The sequence below is a fragment of the Trachypithecus francoisi genome, unplaced genomic scaffold (genome assembly GCF_009764315.1).
Source record: "Trachypithecus francoisi isolate TF-2019V2 unplaced genomic scaffold, Tfra_2.0 Lachesis_group12, whole genome shotgun sequence".
NCBI classification, from domain to species: domain Eukaryota; kingdom Metazoa; phylum Chordata; class Mammalia; order Primates; family Cercopithecidae; genus Trachypithecus; species Trachypithecus francoisi.
In genome coordinates this window covers 54,759,664-54,783,599 of record NW_022681457.1, presented here as the reverse complement: position 1 = coordinate 54,783,599, position 23,936 = coordinate 54,759,664, and the positions used below count along the sequence as shown (strand labels likewise).

The following is a 23,936-nucleotide window of genomic DNA, read 5'->3' as shown; positions in this document are numbered from 1 at the left end:
CTATCTTCCAGGAGACTTTGGCTCCGACCTTGAGGCTATTGCTCCACCTAGTGACAATTCTGTGCTATTACAATACATGATGATTTGGTATTCGCTGCCCCAGGAGGGAGGAATGCCTGCCTCCAAGGAACAGAGAGGCTTCTTCACCTGCTGTGTGAAGCTGGTTGCGAAGTGTTCAAGGACAAGGCAGAAGTCTGTTTTTGGGAGGTTGCATATCTAGGATTCATAGTATCCCAAGGCCAATGCAGGCTTGGAAGTGCACGCAAGGAGGCTGTATATGCATTGCCCATCCCAGTTACAACGCGGCAGGTCAGGGAATCTAGGCGTGGCAGGATTTTTCTGAATCTGGAATTCAAACTTCTCTCTTATAGCAAGGCCCTTACATGAGGCTACCAAAGGTAGGGAAAGAGAGCCCTTCCTATGGGAGAAGGAACAAGAAAAGGCCTTCAAAGTTATAAAGGAAGCTCTCATCCAGGTCTCAGCACGTGGGTTGCCAGATGTAAGAAAAGCCCTTCTTTTGTATGTGGATGAACGAGAGGGAATGGCAGTCGGAGTCTTAACTCAGTTGTTGGGCTCTTGGCATCAGCTGGTAGCATACCAATTCAAAAGACTGGACTTGGTGTCCTTAGGTTGGCATCACTGCCTCAGGGCATTGGCAGCTACTGCAATCCTCATAGAAGATGCCAACAAGCTAGCCCTAGGTCAGAAGTTAATAACTGGGGTGCCACATGCTGTAGTCACCTTAATGGACCAAAGAGGACATCATTGCCTGTACAACTCTAGAATGTTAAAGTGTCAAAATATTCTGTGTAAAATTTCCAGATAACACTAGAGACTGTAAATACCTTGAACCCAGCTACCCCGCTGCCTGTGGAGGAACCCGATTTGAAGGACGGTGGGTTGCTTCACTGCTGCCAGGACCTTCCTCACTGTTGCATAAATACAGTGGACGAAGTGTTCTCGAGCTGGGAAGATCTCAGAGATACCCCCTTGGAGAGCCCAGATGTTGACTACTTCACTGATGGCAGCAGTTTCATAACACATGGGGTGCGATATGCAGGGTGTGCAGTAGTGACCCAACACTCGGTGGTCAAGGCTCAAGCCTTACCTTCTGGGACTTCTGCTCAGAAGGCTGAATTAATAGCATTAACCAGAGCACTGTTATTGGCCAAGAGGAAGAAAGTAAACATACATACTGACTTGAAATGTACTTTTGCAACCCTGGCGCCCATGGGGCAATATACAATACAGAGGTCATTTGACTACTGAAGGAAAATAAATAAAATATAAAGAGGAAATTTTGCAATTATTAGGAGCCATATGGGCTCCAGAGAAGGTGGCTGTCATTCATTGCAAAGGACACCAAATTGGGAAAAGCTATGAGGCGCAGGGCAACACGAGGGCAGACCAAGAGGCTAGGCGGGCAGCAATGAGCAAGGTTTTACCTGAAGAAAGAACTCTAGCAATGCCTCTCTTTATAGAGCCCTCTTTGCCAGAGGTACCCAATTACTCTTCAATTGAAAAAGCTTGGTTTGGCTAGGAAACAGGAAAATATATTAAAGGTGGATGGTGGCTGTTCTCTGACTGGAGGCTAGCTGTCCCAGAGACAATAGCCCCAAGGTCTGTGAAGCAGATCCATCAAGGAACACACATTGGAAGGACGGCTCTAGACACTCTGATAGGTCAACACTTATATGTGCCACGGCTCTCTGCCATCACCCGTGCTATTTATGAACAATGTCTATCTTGCGAACAATATCTAATCCAAAACAAGGACCTACTCAACCCCCAGGAATTCAGGAAATGGGAGCTGTGCCTTGTGAGAACCTGCTTGTAGACCTTACAGAGTTGCCTTGAGCAGGAGGTTACTGGTATATGCTAGTGTTTGTTTCACCTTCTCGGGGTGGGTTGAGGCCTTCCCCACCAGAACTGAAAAGGCATGAGAGGTGACAAAGGTGCTACTAAAAGACATCGTATCAAGGTTTGGGTTGCCTTTAACCCTAGGATCAGACAATGGTCCTGCATTTGTGGCAGAAGTAGTACAACAGTTGACTCAAATTTTAAATATCAAATGGAAATTGCACACAGCCTACTAACCAAAGAGTTCAGAGAAAGTGGAACAGAAGAACCAGACACTCAAACAGCTACTAAAGAAGTTTTGCCAGGAAACTCACTTATTATGGGATCAGGTCTTGCCCATGGTCCTCCTCCAGGTGAGGTGTACACCTACAAAACAAACTGGGTATTCGCCTTATGAAATATTGTTCAGAAGGCCACCCCCAATCATCAATCAAATTAGAGGGCATTTAAAGGAGTTAGGAGAGCTAACCCTTAGAACACAGATGCAGGCTTTAGGAGTGGCAATGCAGGAGGCACAAGGCTGGGTAAGGGAAAGGATACCTATAAGTCTAACAGACGCAGTGCATCCACATAAGCCAGGGGACTCTGTCTGGGTTAAAAGGTGGAATCCAACAACCCTGGGGCCCTTATGGGATGGGCCCCGTATTGTAATTATGTCTACTCCCACTGCTATTAAAGTTGCAGGTGTCATACCTTGGATTCACCATAGCCGGCTGAAACCAGTGGCAGCAGTGACTCCCGACGATGACCAGTGGATTAGCCAGCAAGACCCAGATCGCCCCACTGGAATAGTCTTACGGCAAAACCCAACCAACAATAAGAAGGACAACTGCCCTGCTCTGATCACACTGGAGGCTGGTCAGTCTACACATGGCTGAAGCTTGAGGATCCTGCAAGCTCTACTGTAGTCACATCCCAGAAGCTGAGTAGTCTACGCACAGCCAAAGCTAAGAGGACCATCTCCGGATAAGTAAATGTGGATGCAATTTATAAGCCTAGTTATAATTCTGTCAATACTGATTGTTCTGTTATTACTGCAAATGTCTATGCCCAGAGGAAGGTTTGCTGTGTCCATGTGTAGTATAAGCATGTTTCTATTACATACACTGATGTTTTTACCATTTCTACCTATACTAACATGGGAGAAATCTCTAGAAGGATGTGCACAATGTGTACATACTACCTGGATAAGGAACACCATAGTTAAAACTCTACTGTATCATACCTACTATGAATGTACAGGAACCAAGTTAGGAACCTGCACATACAACCAGACAACCTATTCAGTCTGTGACCCAGGAAATAATCAGCTATATGTATGTTATGATCCTAAGCTCTTACCCTACGAATTCTGGTTTGAGGTACATATTAAATCAGAGAGAGAGAAAGAAGGAGAGCTTATAGCTCGAACCAAAGAAGCCCCTCTCGCCTATAAGGGGCCTATTTCCTTGTACTTGGATGCCTGCCATGCCACATATGTTCATAATCCTAAAAAACCAGAAGCAGTCTGCAATGGTTTCACACAAGACAGGCTTAGCAGCAGCAGTCCTAAACATCTGTACAGAGAACCACAAATCAGGCGCTTAGACTGTAACATTCAGTGGTCTACACAAATTCAGCTCCAACACCTATTTTCAGGAAGGACTGCTCTGCTAAGTAGTATGTCAAACAAATCAGATTGTAAGACAAGAACATGCGATCCTTTAAATTTTACTATCTTAAAGCCAGAGCTACCTTTTTGTTCTACAGGGCAGGTAGCACTATTACGAATTAATAGAAAAGGAGCAGACCTTGGAATTCCACTATTAATTGTCAAAAAGACTAGAAAGACTCAAATGTACCCAACCCCGCAATTCCAGGTCCATAAGTCATTCTATAAGCATTTTGATCAGACAGTGCCTGAGCTTCCCCCATCAACAAAAAACTTATTTGCTCAACTAGCTGAAAATATAGTTGGCAGTTTAGGAATTTCCTTATGCTATATATGTGGAGGAAATAATATGGGGGACTAGTGGCCATGGGAGGCAAAAGAATTAATGCCATAACTTCACTTTGCTTAACCCTGCCAGTGAAGCAACAGCCTTAGCCAGTGTTTGGTTGCTAAAAACTTCCATAATTGGAAAGTATTGTATCACCTGATGGGGAAAGGCTTTCACAGAGGCAGTAGGAGAAACAGCCTGCCTAGGCCAACAGTATTATGATGAGAGTAAAAACAAAACTCTGTGGAGAAATGCCCAGAATGACTTCTACTTACCAGATCCAAACCCTTTCTCTTGATTTTCTACTATAAGCCACTCTTGGCATCAGCTAGAGGCTCCAGATGCTTGAAAGGCACCCTCTGGCCTATATTGCATCTGTGAAGCATGGGCATATTGGCAACAGCTGGCTAAATGGACAGAGGCATGTGTGTTAGGAACAGTCAAGCCATCATTCTTTCTAATTCCTCTAAAGCGAGGGGAACTCTTAGGATATCCAGCTTATAATGAAAATAAAATAACTAGAAGAAGCATAATCACAAAAAAAGACACAAATATCAAAAAGGATGTGGACATAGGAAACTGTAAAGATAATGAATGGCCTGAAAGAATCATTAAATATTATGGGCCAGTTACCTGGGTGCAAGATGGGTCATAGGGGTACCACACCCCAATCTATATGCTCAACCTCATCATAAGGTTGCAGGCAATCCTAGAAATTATAACTAATGAAACATCAAGGGCACTAGATTTATTGGCAATACAAGCAAAATAAATGAGAAATGCTATATATCAAAATAGATCGGCTTTAGATTACCTCTTAGCCTTGGAAGGAGGAGTATGTGGAAAATTTAATTTAAACAACTGTTGCCTAGAAATTGATGATAATGACCAAGCAGTCATGGAAATCATAGCTAGAATGTGCAGGTTGGCCCATGTTCCAGTTCAGACTTGGTCTGGATGGTCCCCAGATTCCTTGTTTGGAGGACGGTTCTCAACCTTTGGAGGATTCAAAACCCTCATTGGTGGGTTCTTGCTTATTCTTGGCATCTGCCTCATCCTCCCTTGCCTTTTACCCCCGTTTATTATGAATATTCAGTAACTATAGAGGCAATAGTAACCCAACACACTACTGTGCATTAATAAAATACCAGCCACTACCAGAAGCAGCAGCTCAGCTCTGTGAGAAGGTGGCAAATAGTGGTGCTTTCCATTAACACCTCTGTTATAAAAAGCACCAAAGGGGGGAATTGAACAGGAAATAAAAGAAATTAGAGTGTATAAGCAGAAACTCCGGTTTTTTTTTTTTTTTTTTTTTTGAGACGGAGTCTTGCTCTGTTGCCCAGGCTGGGGTGCAGTGGCCAGATCTCAGCTCACTGCAAGCTCCGCCTCCCGGGTTTATGCCATTCTCCTGCCTCAGCCTCCCGAGTAGTTGGGACTACAGGCACCCGCCACCTTGCCCGGCTAGTTTTTTGTATTTTTAGTAGAGATGGGGTTTCACCGTGTTAGCCAGGATGGTCTTGATCTCCTGACCTCGTGATCCGCCCGTCTCGGCCTCCCAAAGTGCTGGGATTACAGGCTTGAGCCACCGCACCTGGCAACAGAAACTCAGTTGTATGTAACAAAACCCAATTCCCTCAGAGAAAGAGAAAGAGCAGGAGTCCTTTAAAAATTAACTGTCTGTTTTTCTGTGGCCAGTGAGCCTTATCTCTCCTCCTTTCCCAAGCATTGTGAAGACCCTGTTTCTCTAGCTGTGCAGCTGCGAGGTCACTAGACAGATAAACTCAAGTCGCAAAACATGTTTCTCCTTGAAAAGTAAGAAATGATGTAATGCATGTCTCAATTGAATAACTGTCTTTGTTTCTTGCTTCTGTAGTATGCTTCCCCATGCACAGATCTCCCCCCGCCCCATAAAATGCTTAAAAGGTAACTTAACTCTTTGTTCAGGGCTCAGTCCGCTGGATGTTAATCCGACTGGGCTGGTGCACCTAAATAATTAATAAATATCCTCCTGTACCCCATCGGTCTCTCTGATTCCTTAAAAATCCCGCTACACTTTATGCTCCTTTTCAATCACTGTTCCTCTAAGAGTAACTTATATTCTAGCTATTTATACAATAAATGAGGTTTGCCTGTTTTTGAACTTTAAATAAATGGATTAATACAGTAAGTTCTCATTTTTGGCCAGCGTATTCTGCTCAACATTGTTTGTGAGATAGATCTCTGTTGCTGCCTGTAGTTGTGCTTTGCTTTGAAAGTTGTGAATATTGAAAGTTTTGCTTTCAATATTCATTGATCTACAATGTTCCATTATATAAATACACTACAGTTTCTTTATTCCACTTTTTATGAACATTTTGGTGATTTTCCAGATTTGTCAGTGCTTCTATAAACAGTCTTGTGCATTTTTAAAAGAAAAATTTGTGTAACTATGTAAATATTTAACCACAAATACAACTAAAGTGTATTTGTATCTTCAGCTCATATAGGCATTGGGGAGCCCTTTTCCAGAATGTAGTACCAATTTACCTATGCCACCACCATTATATCAAGAATTATTTATTCTCAAATTGTCTTTTTCAAACCTTACAAGGTGAACTCTGTGAACACTGAGACCTTTAATTTCATTCACCACTATATTTGCAATTTTTTAATTAAATAAATTAATTTGACTTTGAAATATTTATTTTCTTAAAATTAACTGTGGTAAAATTGGCCAATTTGTTTTTCTCTGAACATAATTTTCTTTTACACAACTCTGTTTTTTTACACAGAGAATTTTTCTGCCAAAAATTTATTATACTTTTTTTGATCATTCTCAGTCAGGGTTATTTCTCCCCAGTAGAGACTGTAACCAAGCAGGTGCAACTTCAGCAGTCTTTTTGTTGTTGTTTTTGAGACACAGTATTGCTCTGTCACCCAGGTTAAAGTGCAGTGGCACAATCTTGGTTCACTGCAGCCTCTATCCCCTGAGTTCCAGTAATTCTGCTGCCTCTTCTGGGTAGCTGGGATTACAGGCACACACCATCATGCCTGGCTAATTTTTGTTTTTGTATTTTTAGTAGAGACTGGGTTTCTCCATGTTGGCCAGGCTGGTCTGGAACTCCTGACCTCAGGTGATCCACCTGCCTTGGCCTCCCAAAGTGCTGGGATTACAGGCGTTAGCTACCATGCCAGGCCTCAGCACAGTCTGGAAGAAGATAGGCCTTGGCTGGCCAGGTAAGCCCTAAGCAATTGTAAATAACTACCTTGTAAAGATGTACAATTTTTATTTTGTACTTATTTGCTGTATTTATTAAGTTGTAATTTTCACAACATTTGACTTTTATTCTGATATCTGTAACTATATCTACATAACACTAATTCCAGTATTTTAATAAACAGAAGAAATGTATATATAGCATTGCAAAAATATAAGCCTGATACATTTATATCTGTATAAGATTTGTAGAATTAATTTCCTAAGGCTCAAGGAAGAACACACACACACACACACACACACACACACACATTAAATTCAAATCAAATAGATTTATATTTTGTCAAATTGAATGCTATATAAAATTTATAACCAGATACACAAAATATAAATCAAATCATGAATACACTGATAATATGTACCACAACTTACAAATATGATTTCCAGTTAAAAAGAGAAAAATAATTGCTTTGCTGGATTTTCAGTGTGTGATAATCACCATCACCATTACAAAAGATCAATTTAATTACAGATTATCCAAAGATGTATCACACATCTAAATATTAAACTTTACCCTGCAATAAAATATTTAAATCTACAAAAAGACACTAGAACATATGGTCAATAATACCATGAGCTGCCACAGGTTTTTAATAGATAATGCAAATGACAATCAACTCTATGCCACTACAACAGAAAAACTGGTACTGGTGAATCTCATACATATCAAGGAAGAAAAAAATGCAGAATTCGATATGCAAAAAAGATTATTTACACCAGATGTATACATCATAATCATGGTTGTCTGATACATTAAGTGTTCTGTATTAGAGTTTGCAAAATATACATAATTCTGTTGCTAATGAGTAATTAGCCAAAGCCCAACTATTCAATTGGCCATAAAGAAAAATTTTTTGGAAAATTATGTATCTTTTTAAAAAGTTGGAAGTGAAACTGTTGACCACTTTGGAGCCTTAGAAGTTCCTTTTAATGGTAGTTAGATGGCAAGAGCTGGCATTTTGGTTATGTCGGCCAATTCAAAATTCAGAGAGAAGTTACCACGTATCAAATTTTAAGGCAGATTTTATTCATTAAAGGCATCTTAAGCAGCAGCAGAAATGGCAGAAATGAGGCAATTCAGCATTTCTACTAATAATAATTTGTATTAAGCATGTCGTTAGATTCTGTGTTGGCCATTTGACATCTGCGATTCTTAACTGCTCCATAAACGTGCTGAATCACAGGGCCATCGGAACAATCACTGTTGTTTACATGCTTTTTGTCAGGCAGCTCTTATGAGCCTGCAAATGTTATTCCCAACCACTGACACCAACATGCATTATTTTGCTTTGTATTCAATAGGAAAAAGTCCCACGTTTTTGCTTCCAATCATCACTGTCATAAAGCAATAGTCCCAGTTCCCTGATAACTCTGCTTTCCCACCCCTGCATGAGACCGCCTTTGTGAGCCCCCCATGGCCTGCCTGCCTTGCCTCTTGTTTCTGGTGGGAGTGTATTAAACACCTTTTAATGGCATTCACCTTTATGAATTAAGATCCTGGCAAAATTCGAGAAATCATGTTGCTGTGCTTTGTTACCAGAAATAATATGGGGTTGGGCCAGGCATGGTGGCTCACACCTGTAATCCCAGCACTTTGGGAGGCCAAGGCAGGTGGCTTACCTGAGGCCAGGAGTTCAAGACCAGCCTGGCCAACACGGCAAAACTCTATCTCTACTAAAAATACAAAAATTAGCCAGGTGTGATAGTGGGCACCTGTAATCCCAGCTAGCTGGGAGGTTGAGGTAGGAGACTCACTTGAACCCAGGAGGCAGAGGTTGGAGCGAGCCAAGATTGCACCACTGCACTCTAGCCTAGGCCACAGAGCAACATCATCTTAAAAAAAAAAAAAATGTAATTGACTTTTTGATTAAAAAAAAACAAACTTAATTTGTAGGCTGCTCTAGGCAGCACAGACATTGTATATTCATTCTTCAAATCCATAAGCATAGAACGCTTTATTTGAATTGTCTCCGATTACTTTCAGTAATGTTTTGTAGTTCTTCTGGTAGAGATATTTTACCTCCCTGGTTTAACGTATTTCTAAGTATATTATTTTTTGTTGATGGCTATTGTAAAGAAAACTGTTCGTGATTTTGTTCTCAGCTTGAATGTTATTGGTGTAAGGCAATGCTATTCATTTGTGTATATCAATTTTGTATCCTGAGACTTTGCTGAAGTCATTTTTAACCTTATGTGTCTTTTGGTAAAATCCTTAAAGTTTTCTAGGTAGAGAATTATATCATGAGTGAAGATAATTTCACTTCTTTTCCTATTTGGATGCCTTTTATTTCTTCATTTTGTTAGATTTATCTAGCACTTCCAGAACTACGTTAAATAGGATCGTTTAGGGTGGATTGTCTTATTTTTATTCTAATGAGAAATGCATGCCCCTTTTGCCTGTTCAGTATGATGTTAGCTGAGGATTTGTCATAGATGGCTCTTATTGTGAGGTATGTTTCATCATTGCTTACTTTGAGAATATTTTCATAAATGAATACTGGATTTTCTTGAATTCTTTTTCTGCATCTATTGTGTTAATCACACAATTTTTTGCTTGTAATTGTATGGTGAATCACACTTATTGACTTGTGTATGATGAAACATCCTTGCACATGTGATATAAAGTTCACATGACTGTGGCAAAATAACTTTATTTGCCTGTGAACTCAGCTTGCTGTTATTTCATGGAGGATTTTTATTTCAATGTTCACCAAAAATATTGGCCTGTAGTTTTGTTATTGTTGTCTTCACTAGACTTTGGTATCAAGATGATACGGATTTTTATTTTATTAAATAATTTATTTATTTTGAGATGGAGTTTCACTCATTGCCTAGGCTGGAGTGCAATGGCATGATCTCGGCTCACTGCAACCTCCACCTCCCGGCTTCAAGCAATTTTCCTGTCTCAGCCTCCCAGGTAGCTGGGATTACAGGCATGCGCGACCACGCCTGGTTAATTTTGTATTTTTAGTAAAGATGGGGTTTCACCACGTTGGGCAGCTGGTCTCGAACTCCCGACCTCAGGTGACCCGCCCACCTCGGCCTCCCAAAGTGCTGGGATTACAGGAGTGAGCCACCTCGTGCAGTGATACAGATTTTATATAATGAGCTAGTGTGGAATTCCACCTGGATTTTTTTGGAATACATTCAGTAGAATTAATACCAGCTCATCTTTGTATATGTGGTAAAATTTGGCTGTGATTTTATATAATCCAGGGCTCCTTATAGTAGGTAAGCTTTTGAATTATTAATTCAATTTCATTATATATTTTATACACTTTTGCCCTGTTCAAGAGTTCTGGTTCTTCCTGGTTTAATCCTGAAAAGTTGTGTGTGTTTCCAGGAGTTTATTTTCTCGAAATTTTCTACTTGCAGGCACAGAGATGTTCATAATAGTCTCTGACTTTCTTGTATGTATGCAGAATTAGTTGTGATTTCACATCTCTAACACTTAAATACATGCAGAGCGCAAAGATAAAAAAATGGATGTACAATAGAAGTTTGACAAAATTTGACATTCCCTTATGCTAAGTCTCTGAAAAAATTAGGTATAGAACAAATGCACTTCAGCCAATAAATGCCATATATAATCAAAAAAATGCTAACAACATACTAAACAGGGATATGTTGTAAGCTTTTACTCTAAGAGCTAGAACAAGGCAAGGATGCCCACTCCTGTCAGTCTTACTAAACATGGTACTAAATATCCAAGACAAAGAAAATAGAGAATAAAATCAACGGCATCCAGATTGAAGAAAAGGAAGTTAAATTATTCCTGTATAATTTTCTTTTATCCCTATACATAATCTGAAGTATACAAAAGCCTAAGACTTTAGTAAATATTAAAAATAATAAACAGGCAAGGTGCAGTGGCTCCTGCCTGTAATCCCAGCACTTTGGGAAACCGAAGTGGGAGGATCACAAGGTCAGGAGTTCAAGACCAGCCTGGCCAACATAGTGAAACCCTGTCTCTATAAAAATAATAAAAATAAAAAAATTAGCCAGGTGTAGTGGGAAGTGCCTGTAGTTTCAGCTACTTGGGAGGCTGAGGCAGGAGAATCGCTTCAGCCAGGGAGTCAGAGGTTGCAGTGAGCCGAGATCGTGTCACTGCACTCGAGCCTGGGCGACAGACTGAGACTCCATCTCAAAATAAATAAATAAATTTATTAAACTTTCAAAATACAAAAGCACCACCAAAAAGTCATAGCATTTCTCTACATTAATAACTATCAGAAAATGAAATTCAAAAACAATTATTTCTACAATAACTACAGTTTGAAATAAATTTAACCAAAAAGTTGAAACGCCTTACATTCTACTCTAAAAAACATTACAGAAATTAATAAATAAATGGACTATTATCCACGAACTGGCATTATTAATAGTTGAATATTTGTATTACACAAAATGATCTACAGGTGTAATGCAGCCTCTATCAAAATACCAGTGATGTACGTCATAGAAAAATTTTTAAAGTATATCTAAAATTCGTATGGTACCACAAAAGACCCTGAATAGCCAAAGCAATCAATATGAAAAAAGTGACTAACTTTGAAATACACTACAAAGCTATGGTAACCAACAGTATGGTACTTGAATAAAAACAGAGATAAATAAAAACATTCTCTCTCAATGGAGCAGAAGGGGAAAAAAGCAGAAATATATCCATGTATTTACAGCTAACTGATTTTAAATATAGGTGACTTTTTTAAAGAGAAAGAACATAATCTTCAATAAATGATGTTAAGAAAACTTTATATCCACATGCAGAGATAAAAATTGAGACCCTCATCTCACACCATATGTAAAAATAAACTCAAAATAAATTAGCTACTTAAATTTAAGGCCTGACAGTCTAAAACCACTACTACCAAAAAATAGCGAAAGTCCTATAACATTGGTCTGGGCAGCAATTTCTTTTTTCTCTTTTTGAGACAGAGTCTCATTCTGTTTCCAAGGCTGGAGTGCAGTGGCATGACACTGGCTCACTACAACCTCAGCCTCTGAGTTCCAGCCATTTTCCTGCCTCAGCCTCCTGAGTAGCTGAGATTACAGACACGCGCGACCACGCCCAGCTAATATTTGTATTTTTATTAGAGATGAGATTTCACCATGTTGGTCGGGCTGGTCTCGAACTTCTGACCTCATGATCCACCTGCCTCGGCCTCCCAAAGTGCTGGGATTACAGGTGTGAGCCACTGCGCCTGGCCACAAGTTTTTTGATTTAACCTAAATATCCCAGGACACAAAAGGAAGAATAAGTCAGATCACTTCCAGTTAAAAAGCTGCCGGACAAAATCTGATACAATCAACAGAATGTGACAACTAAAACATGGGAGAAAAAATCTGCAAATTATACATGTGACAAGAAGTTAATATCTAAAATATATTAACTCAAATGACAATACAACAATAAAAAAATTACTAAAAATGAGGAAATATGCAGGGTGCGGTGGCTCATGCCTGTAATCCCAGTACTCTGGGAGACCGAGGTGGGCACCAGAGGTCAGAAGTTTGAGACCAGCCTGATCAATATAGAGAAACTCCGTCTCCACTAAAAACACAAAATTAACTGGGCGCGGTGGCATTTGCCTGTAATCCCAGCTACTTGGGAAGCTGAGGCAGGAGAATCACTTGATCCGGGAGGCAAGGATTGCAGGGAGCTGACATTGTGCCATTGCACTCCAGCCCGGGCAATAAGAACAAAACTCCATCTCAAAAAGAAAAAAAAAAGGAAATAGCTGAAATAAGTATTTTTCAAGAAAAGTCATACATATGGCCAACGGGTATTATTTTAAAATCCTCAATGTTAATTATTATCACAAAAAGACAAGTCAAAAAAAAAAAACCCTATGAGATTATCAACTCATTCCTGTTACAATGACTCTTATTAAAAAGAAAAAGAAAAAAGTGTTGGTAAAGATGTGAAGAAAAGGCAATCCTTGCACACTGTTGGTTTGAAAGTAAATGAGGACAGCCATTATGAAAAACAAAATTGAGATTTATCAAAAAACTATCATGTAATACAGCAATTGCACTACTGGATATATATCCAAAACAAAATAAGAATGAAGAAACATTTGCACTTCTATTGTTTGCAGCACTTGTTTCACAATAGCCAAAATACAGAATAAACAGTTCAACATCTAATGAGTAAATGAAGACAATGTGGTTGATATACACAACAGAATACTATTTATCATTCAAATGAGAAAATCACTTATTTTTCCTACTGAGACCAAGTCTCACTCTGTTGCCCAGGCTGGAGTGCAGTGGCAAGATCTCAGTTCACTGTAACCTCTGCATCCCTGGTTCAAAGGATTCTCATGCCTCAGCCTCTAGAGTAGCTGAGATTACAGGCATGCACCACCACGCCCAGCTGAGGTTTGTTGTTGTTGTTTTTGTTTTTGTATTTTTAGTAGAGACGGGGTTTTTCCATGTTGCTCAGACTGGTCTCACACTCCTGGGCTCAAGTAATCCACTGGCCTTGGCCTCCCACAGAGCCTGGGATTACAGGTGTGAGCCACCACTTCTGGCCTAAAAAAAAAAAAAAAAAAACCTATTATTCTAAATCACATGGATTAAGCTGGAGGACATTATATTAGTTGGGATAAGCAAGGCACAGAAAGATCAATATCTCATAATTTCACTTACACATGGATTCCAAAAAACTTAATCCCATTGATTTAGAGAGTAAAATGGTGACCATCAGATGTCAAGTTATTTACAAGAAATGGAGGGATGGAAACATGTTTGTGAAATAATACACAATCATAGTCGAATGGAAGAAACAAGTTCAAGAGATTTATTGTACAACATGGTGACTATAGTTCATAATAATGTATTTTTGAAAAATGATGACAGTGTCATGTGGTCTCACCACAAAAATGTTAACCATATGAGGTAAAGTTTTTTTTTTTTTTCACATGAAGTCTCGCTCTGTCCCCCAGTCTGGAGTGCAGTGGAGTGATCTCAGCTCACTGCCAACCACCACCTCCTAGATTCGAGCAATTTTCCTGCCTCAGCCTCCCGGGTAGCTGGATTACAGGCATGTGTCATCACACACTGCTTATTTTGTATTTGTAGTACAGAGGGGGTTTTCCCCATGGTCGCCAGGCTGGTCCCGAACTCCTGACCTCAGGTGATCTGCCTGCTTCGGCCTCCCAAATTGCTGGGATTACAAGCATGAGCCACCACATCCGGCCAATGTGAGATAAATTATTAGAAATAATAATTTAACAATGTATATATACTTCAAAATATGTTCTACATAAAAAGTACAGATTTTATCTGTCACATTAAAATATTTATAAAACATTATAGAAGAATAACAATGTGTCAAATACTGTATGTCTTTGTGATAATCTTGGCTAAATGGTATCAAAAATATGTAGTTTTGGGGCTATATTGTTATTTAATTTTTTAATCATAACCATAGAAACTTCTGATATTTAAAAGCATGGTTTGGACCCCCAGCACATTGCATGAGAGGAGCCAACACACTTTAGGATTTTTACTTTAAGCTTGGGGTACCTGGAGTTTCTGGTGCTGATGGTAATGGTATAAAAGACACTCAAAGAGCAGGTGTTGCTTATGGTCCCATTACTGGCCACTCTGTGAACACATTAAACTAGTTTTCATGCAAAATAACAGACATGTTTTAATCCAAAAGCTGTCATGATCTCCAAATCTTTTTCAGAGAAAATGACCCAAGAGTTGGCTACAGTTTGGTGACTAAAAATAAAAACTGTAGACTAAACTTCTCCCACTAACAAAAATATAAAAAATAAGAGTGAGGCCGGGTGCGGTGGCTCAAGCCTGTAGTCCCAGCACTTTGGGAGGCCGAGACGGGCGGATCACGAGCTTAGGAGATCGAGACCATCCTGGCTAACACGGTGAAACCCAGTCTCTACTAAAAAATACAAAAAAATTAGCCGGGTTGGCCGGGCGCGGTGGCTCAAGCCTGTAATCCCAGCACTTTGGGAGGCCGAGACGGGCGGATCACGAGATCAGGAGATCAAGACCATCCTGCCTAACACGGTGAAACCCCGTCTCTACTAAAAATACAAAAACTAGCCGGGCGAGGTGGCGGGCGCCTGTAGTCCCAGCTACTCGGGAGGCCGAGGCAGGAGAATGGCGTAAACCCAGGAGGCGGAGCTTGCAGTGAGCTGAGATCCGGCCACTGCACTCCAGCCCGGGCAACAGAGCGAGACTCCGCCTCAAAAAAAAAAAAAAAAAAAAATTAGCCGGGCGAGGTGGCGGGCGCCTGTAGTCCCACCTACTCGGGAGGCTGAGGCAGGAGAATGGCGTAAACCCAGGAGGCGGAGCTTGGAGTGAGCTGAGATCCGGCCACTGCACTTCAGCCTGGGCGACAGAGCCAGACTCTCCGTCTCAAAAAAAAAAAAAAAAAAAAAAAAAAAAAAAAAAAAAAAATAAGAGGGAAAGATTTCTCCAAATTGTAAAATCAATAGAGAAAAGATATTATTTTTCTAAATTTTAAATCCCCAGAAGTCATTTCATTATTTTGTATAACTTTTAACACTCACACTTAAAAATAAAAGATTCTGCATGGAAATGTAAGTTGTGCTGTAAGTATATCATAGAAAACTAAATTTAAAATAGTTTACCATTAACTCTTAAAAATTTCATTTCTGGCCAGGCGCGGTGGTTCAAGTCTGTAATTCCAGCACTTTGAGAGGCCGAGACGGGCGGATCACGAGGTCAGGAGATCGAGATCATCCTGGCTAACACAGTGAAACCCCGTCTCTACTAAAAATACAAAAAAAAAAAAAAAAACTAGCCGGGCCAGGTGGCGGGCGCCTGTAGTCCCAGCTACTGGGGAGGCTGAGGCAGGAGAATGGCGTTAACCCGGGAGGCGGAGCTTGCAGTGAGCTGAGATCTGGCCACTGCACTCCAGCCCGGGCAACAGAGCAAGGCTCCGTCTCAAAAAAAAAAAAAAAAAAAAAAAATTCATTTCTATATTTTCAAGCAAGTTTTATATTTGCCACACTTTGTGTAAGGATCTAGTAAGATTTTTCTTTTAAAAACAAAGCTAACTAATTTAATCCTCTTACCTGTGGACAGTATTGCACCTTTTATTTTTATTTATTTATTTATTTTTCTGACAGTTTTGCTCTTGTTGCCCAGGCTGAAATGCAGTGGCCCGATCTTGGCTCACTGCAACCTCAAGCTCCCAGGTTCAAGCGATTCTGCTGCCTCAGCCTTCCGAGTAGCTGGGATTACAGGTATGCATCACCATACGTGGCTAAATTTGTATTTTTAGTAGACACAGGGTTTCACCATGTTGGTCAGGCTGGTCTCAAACTCTCGACCTCAAGTGATTCGCCCACCTTGGCCTCCCAAAGTGCTGGGATTACAGGTGTGAGCCACCATGCCTGGCTTTTTTTTTTTTTTTTTTTTTGATACAGTCTCGCTCTGTCGCTCAGGCTGTAGTGCAATGGCACAATCTCAGCTTAGTCTAATCTTCACCTCCCGGTTCAAATAATTCTCCTGCCTCAGCCTCCTGAGTAGCTGGGATTACAGGCATCCACCACTATGTCTGGCTATTTTTGTAGTTTTAGTAAAGACTGGGTTTCACCATATTCATCAGGCTGGTCTCAAACTCCTGACCTCAGGTGATTCACCTGCCTCAGCCAGAATTTCTCTTTAAATTCAGCAAGATTCAGTTTTACATGGAAAAAAATGTCCTCTCCATATGAAGAATCAATCTTCACCATTGATATTTTTCATCTTTGACTTGAAGTTATAAACTAACTTCAGCAGGAATATTTATGAATTATTATGGATAATCTATTACACAGCGAGAACTGTAGTATGTTTGCTACATTTATATATAAAAACATCTTCATGACTTATGAAGCCTCCCTAGTACTTAGCTGAACAAATTGACTCAAAAAATATACTTATGTGAATTATAAAAAGTAAAACGAACAATCACTAAAAGAAAACCTATATATTGTTCTCCTCTTAAAAGAACAAAATGGAGTGCTCTAAATAAATAAAATGTAACATAATATACTACTTTTGGAATTACATCTAAAAATTATTTTGTGTGCACTTAATTTCATAAAAACTTATAATCGCAGACCAGCTCACATAATGAATACTTCATAAAATATAAAACAAAAAAATGGAAGAAACAAAAAAAAAAATGGGTCTAGCATGAGTATCAGGCAAGTATATACAGAGAATTTGGGAAGATTCAGAACTATAAGTCATAGACAGTACAGTAATAAATTCAATACAAACTAAAAAGTATATATTTGCTTTCAGCATTTAGGTTTTTAGTTTTATAGTAGTCACCATATTAAAATGATATTTGTTCCCATATTGTTCTTTTCTTCTGAAAATATGTACAAACTCATATGCATACACACGCACTTAATTCCATAATTTTCTTACACCTAAGGTTTGTCTTTAGACTAATATGCATTTAACTCTATGTGAATCAAAACTAAAAATATGTATATGTTTGCAGGCAGACAGGCCACATGTTCAAAGAAAAATATATAGAAAATTTGAAAAAATATTTATTTTTTGACATAGAGCCTTGCTCTGTTGCCCAGGCTGGAGTGTAGTGGGGTGATCTTGGCTCACTGCAACCTCCACCTCGCAGGTTCAAGTGATTCTCCTGCCTCAACCTCTTGAGTAGCTGGGATTACAGGCACATGCCACCATGCCTGGCTAATTTTTATATTTTTAGTAGAACGGGGTTTCTCCATATTGGTCAGGCTGGTCTCGAACTCCTGACCTCGAGATCCACCCCCTTGCTCAGCCTGTCAAAGTGCTAGGATTACAGACGTGATCTACCACATCTGGCATGAGAAAATATGTATTAAGAATTTAGAAATGAATTTCATTTATACTTTATAATTTTTATTATGACCATAAAAATAACTCTGTGGTAAATAAAAATTTAATCGTACATTTTACAATTTTAAAAAAGTGTAGAATTGGATTGTTTGTAAAACAAAGGAGAAATGCTACAGATGATGGATGCCTCACTTAACCCTGTTATTATTATATGTTGTATTCCTCTATTAAAATATGCCATAGGCTGGGCATGGTGGCTCAAGCCTGTAATCCTAGCACTTTGGGAGGCCAAGGCGGGTGGATCACCTGAGGTCAGGAGTTCAAGACCAGCTTGGCTAACATGGTGAAAACCCATCTCTACTAAAAATACAAAAATTAGCCGGGCTTGGTGGTGGGTACCTGTTATCCCAGCTACTCAGGATGCTGAGGCAGGAGAGTCGCTTGAAACCAGAAGGCAGAGGTTGTACTGAGCCGAGATCATGCCAATGTACTCCAGCCTGGGTGAAAGAGTGAAACTCAGTCTCAAAAAACAAACAAACAAACAGACAAAAGAATCTCTCTTATCTTTGATGCAGCAACAATTAATCTCATGCTTTCACATGTAATCCAACAGGAATGAAGACATGGCAGGAAATAATTTCAGAGTTGAATGATGACATTATTCACTTTTCAAAAAATCTGTAATATTTTTCAAGAAATAAAAGTGTACTTTGAATGTAGTTATAACTCTGCAAAAAACCTTCTGATCCTCTTAAAGTTCTATACAAATAATTTTTCTACCAACTTTAGTTTTAGATTTTCTATACTCAGCACTCTAATTTAGTATATCTGAAGTGTCAGTACCTTATATATTTCTACCACAAATTCTCTGATATTTGCATAGACTTAATTATGGATTAAATATTTTACTTTTATTGCATCTGGAAAAATATGTTCTAGTATAACCCTGTTGATTTCTAAGCTGTAGTTTTTGAAAAACTGTTTTTCCAAATTTGTTATACTTGCACAATTTTTCAATATAAATTCCCTGATGTTGAACAAAGTTTGATCAACTGCTTCAGAGTTTTCCTCTAGAAGAAAATGTCTACAATAAGATCTGTGATACAAGTAAAGGCACTACATTCCTCTTTATATTTGTAATGTTCAACTTCAAAATAAATACTCTTCACTATAAAAGCTTATATTTTCTGAAAGATCTTTTGACAGTAATTGCACTTATAATGCTTTTATTAAGCATGAACTCTCTGGTGTTGAGTATAAAATGTGAGCAGATATTAATGGTTTTTTCATAGTCTTTATATTTGTATAATTTATCTCAAGTATAAATGCTTTCCTGGCAATAAAGTGTGAGCATTGGTTAAAAGTTTTGCCACACTGTTCACACATGTAGGCATTTTCTCCAGTATGAATTATCTTACCTACAATCAAGTGTGAGAACCATTTAAAGGCTTTGTCTCACTCTTCAGATTTCTAGGATTTCTCACCAGTATAATTTTTTTCATGGTTAGAAAAGTTTGAGGCATTGTCAAAAGTAGTCACATTGTTCTGATTTGTAGAGTTTCTCTCCAGTATAATTATCTTATGTCTGTTAAGAATTGAGGGCTTCTTAAAGGCTTTGCCATGTTTTTCACACTTGTAGGGTTTCTGTACAGTATAAATTTTTTTTTGAGACGAAGTCTTACTCTATTGTCAAACTGGAGTGCAGTAGTGCAATCTTGGCTCACTGCAACCTCCGCCTCCCAGGTTCAAGCGATTCTCCTGCCTCAGCCTTCCAAGTAGATGGGAATACAGACAGACACCACCACACCCAGATAATTTTTGTATTTTTAGTAGAGACAGGGTTTCACCATGTTGGCCAGGATGGTCTCGATCTCTTGACCTTGTGATCCGCCTGCCTCAGCCTCCCAAAATGCTGGGATTACAGGAGTGAGCCACTGCACCTGGCCAATTTTTAATGCTTAGTAAGAGTTGAGGACTGCTTAAAGGCTTTCCCACATTCTTCACATTTGTAGAGTTTCTCTCCAGTATGAATTATTTTGTTTAATAAGGTTTGAGGACTGGTTAAATGCATTGCCACATTCTTCACAGTTGTAGGGTTTCTTTCTAGTATGAATTTTCCTATGTTTAGTAAGAGTTGAGGATTGGTTAAAGGCTTTACCACATTCTTCACATTTGTAAGATTTCTCTCCTGTATGAATTATCTTATGTTTAGTAAGATTTGAGGATCGGTTAAAAGCTTTGCCACATTCTTCACATTTGTAGGGTTTCTCTCCAGTGTGAATTCTCTTATGTGTAGTAAGGATTGACGATTGGCTAAAAGCTTTGCCACATTCTTCACATTTGTAAGGTTTCTCTCCAGTATGAATTATCTTATGTGCAGTAAGTTGTGGGGACCGGTTAAAGGCTTTTCCACATTCTTCACATTTGTAGGGCTTCTCTCCAGTATGAATCATCTTATGTGTAGTAAGGTTTGAGGACTCATTAAAGGCTTTGCCACACACTTCACATTTGTAAGGTTTCTCTCCAGTATGAATTCTTTTGTGTTTAGTAAGGGTTGAGGACCAATTAAAGCCTTTGCCACATTCTTCACATTTGTAAGATTTTTCTCCAGTATGAATTATCTTATGTTTAGTAAGGTATGAGAATCGGTTAAAAGCTTTGTCACATTCTTCACATTTGTAAGGTTTCTCTCCAGCATGAATGAACTTATGTGTAGTAAGTGTTGAAGACTGGTTAAAAGCTTTGCCACATTCTTCACATTTGTAGGGTTTCTCTCCAGTATGAATTATCTTATGTGTAGTAAGGTGTGAGGACCGGTTGAAGGCTTTGCCACATTCTTCACATTTGTATGGTTTCTCTCCTGTATGAATTATCTTATGTGTAGTAAGGGTTGAGGACTGCTTAAAAGTTTTGCCACATTCTTCACATTTGAAGGGTTTCTCTCCAGTATGAATTCTCTTGTGTCTAGTAAGGGTTGAGAACCATTTAAAGGCTTTGCCACATTCCTCACATTGGTAAGAATTCTCTCTAATATGAATTCTTTTATGTTGACTTAGGTGTAAAAGCATGCAAAATGATTTGCCACATTTTTTACATTTGAAAGGTTTCTTTCCAGTATATCTTGTCTTATGTCTATTTGCATTTAAAAATTTATGAAAGACTTTCACATATTTATCACATGGAAATATTTTGCTCTGGGTAGTTGTCAAACACTGGTTTAGTTCATTATAACCTTCTTTGTACACCTTATACTCATCTACACTTGTGGAGCCTTTTCTTAACTGTAAATTCTCATGTTCACATTTTCCGTATCTTCTCAGTATTACTTGTTGAAAAACATCTTTTATGTCTTGCTCTGGCCAAAGGTCTTTGGTAAAATAAGAACACATAGCTGAAAGAAATAAAAACAACAAATTATTCAACTTACTAGACTCTGATAAACATATTTTACAACTCTAACCTATGTTATACAAACTACATAAGCAAGATGCCATAATAAAACATCATAGGCCCTAAATCCTTCATAGACATATAAATGTAATAAAAACATACTAACCAAAATACATTTGAGGACAACTTAAAATAAGTGTGTAAATTTCTCCAGGTGAGTACACAGGAATGCAAAGACACAGAAGAACAAGAAAAGCCTGTTGCATTTAGCCAACACAATTCTTCCTACTCAACAATATAACACAGTGCCTTTCTAAGTAAATTGCTAACTTTTCATTTCTTTTTTAATCAACAAGTAACATACTGACACATACATCTATATTACTTGCTTCTAGGGGCCTTTCCAGAAACTGGTCTCCCAGAACATAAAGTGCTGAAAGAAATGGTGGTATATTTTGGAATTACAGTTTGGGTTTGCTGAGACCAAAGGTAAATGTTACAGCGCAGAAAGACTGCAGTACCACAGACAGAAAACAGATATAGCAAATGATTGCTGATGAAGATGAAACAGAAATCCCTTTAACTAAAAAATAAACACAAAATTTTAGACAAGACACACTCTAAGAACATGTTTGAGAGTCTCACAGGACCTCAAACCAAGATAATTGTTTTCAGACTACGCCAGGACAAAGCTACATTACAAACAATGTGACAGGTACCTTTATTTAATGTCCAAATATTAATCAAAGATTACAATGAATACAAAATAGGGCAAAATCCTTCCATCAAAATTATAAGATATTCAAAGAAACCATAAAAAAGATGTATACATTAATTTTTAAAATTGAAAATAAACTGAATACTCAATGAGTAAAATAGGAACACAGAACTACAGAAAATCAGAAAAAAATGAGGATAAGAACAAAAATATTTAAAATACCCCAAAAAACAGAAATTATAAAGGAAAATATAAAAAATTTGGAAAGAAAAAATAATGTCAAAATGAAGAAGCTCAACAAACACACTAGGATACACACAAAGATATTTATAACAAACACATATGTAAGCACAATTTCGAAGAAGAGAATGGAGCTACAAGATAAAAACGACATGTCATTTACAAGTATAGTCTTATGAGATAGCTGGTAAACTGTCAAAAAAAGTTTGCGGGCCAGAAGGAAACTGTGTGATATAGTCAAAGTCCTGAAAAAAATCGCTATCAAGTTAGAATAATACCATCAGCATATCTGTCCTGCCAAGTAAAAAGAAAAAAACCTTCAAAAATAACCAAATACTGAAAAAGGATATTGGCTCTTCATATGCCTTACATATAAAAGGTGCTGATAACCATTGCTGCTACTGAAAATAACATGATTCAACAAAACAACACATCATATAAAATACATTATTCTCTGGGAAAAAAATGCACATACACAAAAATGGAAGTTCTTAGCATTATAATAATAGCGCAAAAATATTAATTATTCTTTAAAACTTGAAAGGTAAAAGCATAGAAATCATTATAAACATTTGTTAGTGAATATACAACATAAAATATATAATTGGCAACATCAATGACAAATTTGAAGGCAGATATAATGAGAAAAAAATTTTCAATGCAACTGAAGTTCTTTTTTTTTTTTTCTTTTGATATAGAGTCTCACTCTGTCACCAGGCTAGAGCGCAGTGGTGCAATCTTAGCTCACGGCAACCTCCACCTCCTGAGTTCAAGTGATTCTCCTGCCTCAGCCTCCCAAGTAGCTGGAACTACAGGTGTGCATCACCATGCCCAGCTAATTTTTGTATTTATTTATTTATTTTTGAGACGGAGTCTCACTCTGTCGCCCAGGCTGGAGTGCAGTGGCAGCGATCTCGGCTCACTGCAAGCTCCGCCTCCCGGGTTCACGCCATTCTCCTGCCTCAGCCTCCTGAGTAGCTGGGACTACAGGCGCCCGCCACCGCGCCCAGCTAATTTTTTGTATTTTTAGTAGAGACGGGGTTTCACCGTGGTCTCGATCTCCTGACCTTGTGATCCGCCCGCCTCGGCCTCCCAAAGTGCTGGGATTACAGGCGAGGGCCACTGCACCCAGCCAATTTTTGTATTTTTAGTAGAGATGGGGTTTCACCTTGTTGGCCAGGATGGTCTCGATCCCTTGACCTTGTGATCCGCCCGCCTTGACCTCCCAAAGTGCTGGAAATATAGGTGTGAGCCACCGCACCCGGCCTGAAGTTCATTTTTTACCAGATTAAAATACATTGTTGTATCTTTTAGAGGTTATATAATCCCCAAGGTAACCCCAAGAATATATTTGCATAGATACATAAAACAAATGGGAAAGAAATAAAAGCATATCAAGATAAGTATAACAAAGACACAAAGAAAAAGAGAAAATGAGGAACAAAGATACAAGAAGCAAATAAAACAATAAAATAACAGTAGTAAGTCTTCATAAGTGGAGAAAAATAAAATTCTTTTGAGACAAGTAAATGCTAAGGGAACACATCATTACCAGGCCTGCCTTGCTAGAGCTCCTGAAAGAAGCGCTAAGGTTAAGGAGAAAAAACCATTATCAGTCATTGCAAAAACACACTGAAGTACAAAGATCAATTATGCTATA

At 38.7% G+C, this 23,936-nt stretch overlaps 2 protein-coding genes across 2 annotated transcripts in view; both read right to left on the bottom strand.

The window, feature by feature from the left end:
* The window catches only part of LOC117093721 (zinc finger protein 100-like), a 566,997-nt gene that overhangs the window by 351,148 nt on the left and 191,913 nt on the right, over window positions 1-23,936 (bottom strand).
* Window positions 19,757-23,936, bottom strand: part of LOC117093724 (zinc finger protein 431-like) — a 41,536-nt gene continuing 37,356 nt past the window's right edge. Inside the window, 2 exon segments of the mRNA XM_033229245.1 lie at window positions 19,757-19,970; window positions 19,972-21,319. Coding sequence (XP_033085136.1) covers window positions 19,880-19,970; window positions 19,972-21,319 — 1,439 coding nt within the window. The 3' untranslated portion in view covers window positions 19,757-19,879.